Consider the following 3,629-nt stretch of genomic DNA (forward strand, 5'->3'; position numbering starts at 1 on the left):
AGACTCACCTAGACTCACCAAGACTCACCAAGACTCACCAAGACTCACCTAGACTCACCTAGACTCACCAAGACTCACCAAGACTCACCAGGACGCACCTAGACTCACCAGGACGCACCAAGACTCACCAAGACTCACCAAGACTCACCTAGACTCACCAAGACTCACCTAGACTCACCTAGACTCACTAACATGTCTTTAGATGCACCAACATGAACTAAGACGCGCTGACACACTGACTGACGGTTGCTGGAGGCCTTCAGAGCTTCAGGCTTCGTCTCCTGCATGTTTCAGGTCTTTCCCAGCTTCCGTCAGCCCAGGAGGACCGGACTCGCCAAGCTGAGCTTCGAGCTCTACAAGCTGCACCCCAAGGACTTCCTGTGCTGCCTCGCCGTCAGGGCCACGCTGTACGACGTGTACGCGCTGAGCTACGACTTCCGGTGCAGCCGCATCAAACACGTCCTCAAGTAGGTGGCGCTCTGCTGCACGCAGCCTCACGGTTACTACGCAGCGACCGACGCACAACGCAGCTCAGATGTCTGACCTGTGCTCAGCTTGTTCTCTGTTTGCAGTGTGGTGGTCCAGCGATGCGTCGGCAGCCTCTCCGTTCACGCTCTGCACTGACAGCTTGTGTTGTGTGTTTGTGTGTCTGCAGGTCGGTGCTGCGCTGCATCACCTTTGTGACCAGACTTTGCGGACAGCTGCTGCTCTGCACGTCTTCGTCGTTACTGCAGTTCACCGGCGACGGCGACGGGTAGTTTGTGTGTCTGTGTTCAGAGTTAAACGCCAGAGGAACGTTTTACTGTTTCGATTTTGAGGATTTTGTACTTTAACAGATGAAATGAATAAATTTGATTAAAACGTCATCGTGAATCATAAATATTAAAGTTCTTGATCTGCATAATAAAACATGCAGCGAAACATGAGTGGTTTTACAAACACTTGGTGCTGAGTTGAGTTTGGTGGTTTGTTGATGTCTCAGTCTGCTGCCTGAAGCCTGGTTGTGTTTCTGTGTCTCTGAACACAGACTCCCAGCTCAGGAACATTTCAAGACAAAAAAAAAAGAAAGACCACAAAGAGACACAAAATGAGAAAAAAAATAAGCAGAGACCCACAAATGCATGCAAATTTACCACAAATACAGACAATGACCACAAAGAGACACAAGAGGGCGACAAGGAGACAAAAATACCAGAAGAAGACACAAAATGTGCAAAAAGAAACGCATTGACGACAAAAAGGTTGTAAAATTATCACAAAAAACCACAGAGAAAGAGTCTACCAGATAAAGACCACAAAAAATGACCACAAAGAGACACAAAATGTCCTAAAATGCACAGACTGACCACAAATATACACAAAATGACCACAAATACCACAAATATACGCAAAATTACCACAAATACAAAGAGAATGACCACAGAGTGACAAAATGTCCAAAAAGACACAAACTGATGACAAAACGGTGGTAAAATTACCACAAAGAGACACAAGAGGGCGACGAGGAGACATGAAATGTCCAAAAAGACACACAAACTGAAGACGAAGGGGTTGCAAAATGACCACAGAGACACACAAAAAGACCACAAAGAGAAAAAGACAAAAAATGACCAAAAAGGGTCCACCAGAAAAAGACCACAAAAAGACAAAAAATGACGACAGAGACACAAAATGTCCTGAAACACACACACAATGACCACAATGAGACACAAAACATCCAAAAAGAAACACAAAATGATGACAAATAGGTTGTAAAATTACCACAAAAAGACCACACAGAGAAAAAATGACCAAAAAGAGTGTGGAGAGAGAGAAAATGACCACAAATACACACAAAATAACCACAAACACACAAAGAATGACCACAAAGAGACCCACAAGGACCACAAATATATGCAAAATTACCACAGACACACACTAAAAGTCCACAAATAAAGAGAATGACCACAAAGAGACACAAGAGGGCGACAAGGAGACGTGAAATTACACCAAAAAGAGACACAAAATGATGACAAAAGGGTTAAAATGACCACAAAGGGACACAAAATGACAACAGAGACGTATTAAAATCATGGAGTGTGAACAACAGGAAAAAAAAGCCAAATGAATACAAATGCTCTGGTGTGTAACTGAGGCTGGAGGTCGTGTCCTGGTGTCCTACAGCGCCTGAAGCTGCTCGAACGTTGTCGTCTTTCTGGTGTTTCTGTGGATTTGTGTCGTTTCCTGCAAAGTGACTCCGACTCAGGACCAGCTGATGAAGACGTTTGCAGACGTGCAGCACATTCCTGTTTTACAGCTCACACGGTGCTGTAAGCCGACACTGCTGCTGGCCTCAGCGGCAGCTGACCGAGGCTTCTTCATCATCATCATCTTCATCATCGCCGACCTCTGAGGGAATGTCTGGCACATGTTCCCGACAGAAACCCCTTCCAGGTGGCCTTGCTCGTCTCTCTCCCACCGTTCAGTCACTTTCTGGGAGGAATCCTGGAAATCACAAGTTGACTGGTTCTGGAAACGATCAGATATCTGAACATGAATCAGAACACTGAATGACGCCAGGTCCACAGTTTAGGTTCTGTTTTCTTGATGCTCTTGTCAAATGTTTTTAAAAATCTAAAATCTGATCTGAAGAAGTAAATCAGTGACTTGAAAGTAACTCAAAGCAGCTCCAGATCCTTAAAGTTCATGGTGCAGAAGAAAATGCAATTTGTCCAGAAGCAGAACCTTAAAGCTCCACTGACCACATGGACAAAGAAAAGGCCTTCTGGAGGAAAGTTCTGGTCAGATGGAACCAACACTGAGCAGAACCATGTCTGGAGGAGAGAAGGTGAGGCCTTTAACCCCAAGAACACCAAACCTACCATCAAGCATGGAGGTGGCAGCATCATAAAGTCAATGGAACCATGAAGAAGGAGCATCACCTCCACGTTCTCCAGGAGAACCTGAAACCATCAGCAGAAGGTTGATCTTGGACACAGTTGGATGTTCCAACCAGACAATGAGCCCAAACACACATCAAAGTGGTGAAGAAATGGTTCCATCAGGCTGGAATGAAGGTTCTAGACTGGTCTCCCCAAAGTCCTGCCTGGAACCATCCAGAACCTGTGGACTGATGAAGGAACAAGTCTGAGTCAGAAAGACGACGAGTTTAGTTGAACTGCAGCGGTTCTGTCCAGAGGAGTCAGAGATGGACCAGAAGCTGGTGGACGGAACCAGAAGAACCCGACTGAGGAGAACATGGACCTTTAACCAGATATTAACGTTTCTGTTTGTATGTTTATAAACCAGCAGATTTTGGCACATTTCTAGAAAACCTTTAATAAACCTCTGACTAAGATTCTCGTGTTTCAATGATTCCATCACAGAACATTTTAGCGTCACAGGAATCATTGGAGACTCAAGAACTGTCTGGATAAACACGGTCTGTACAAACGGAGTCCCAGCAGTCACCACATCAGCCTCAGGAAGATGCCAAACAGCAGCCACCAGGAACACATGGGTCAGAACCACACCATGCCCAAACAACAGTACACACACACACACACACACAAATATCAAAAAATAAAAAAACAACTACAAAGAGACCCGTTACACATGGACAGTCATTTAATTCATTTACATTAAGCTTT

General features: G+C 45.0%; 1 protein-coding gene across 3 annotated transcripts in view; it reads left to right on the plus strand.

The window, feature by feature from the left end:
- cidea (cell death inducing DFFA like effector a) overlaps positions 1-866 on the plus strand; it is a 3,273-nt gene extending 2,407 nt beyond the window's left edge. The window contains exons 4-5 of one of the 3 annotated variants that reach the window (XM_008289184.1): positions 295-467; positions 656-866. In XM_008289184.1, coding sequence (XP_008287406.1) covers positions 295-467; positions 656-758 — 276 coding nt within the window. In that variant the 3' untranslated portion in view covers positions 759-866. Of the gene's footprint in view, positions 1-294; positions 472-655 lie in introns of those variants that run through there. The other 2 variants (XM_008289185.1, XM_008289186.1) reach the window with 2 other exon arrangements.
- The last annotated feature ends 2,763 nt before the right edge of the window (positions 867-3,629 follow it).

This window comes from Stegastes partitus, unplaced genomic scaffold (assembly GCF_000690725.1).
Source record: "Stegastes partitus isolate 25-593 unplaced genomic scaffold, Stegastes_partitus-1.0.2 Scaffold598, whole genome shotgun sequence".
In the NCBI taxonomy this organism is placed as follows: domain Eukaryota; kingdom Metazoa; phylum Chordata; class Actinopteri; family Pomacentridae; genus Stegastes; species Stegastes partitus.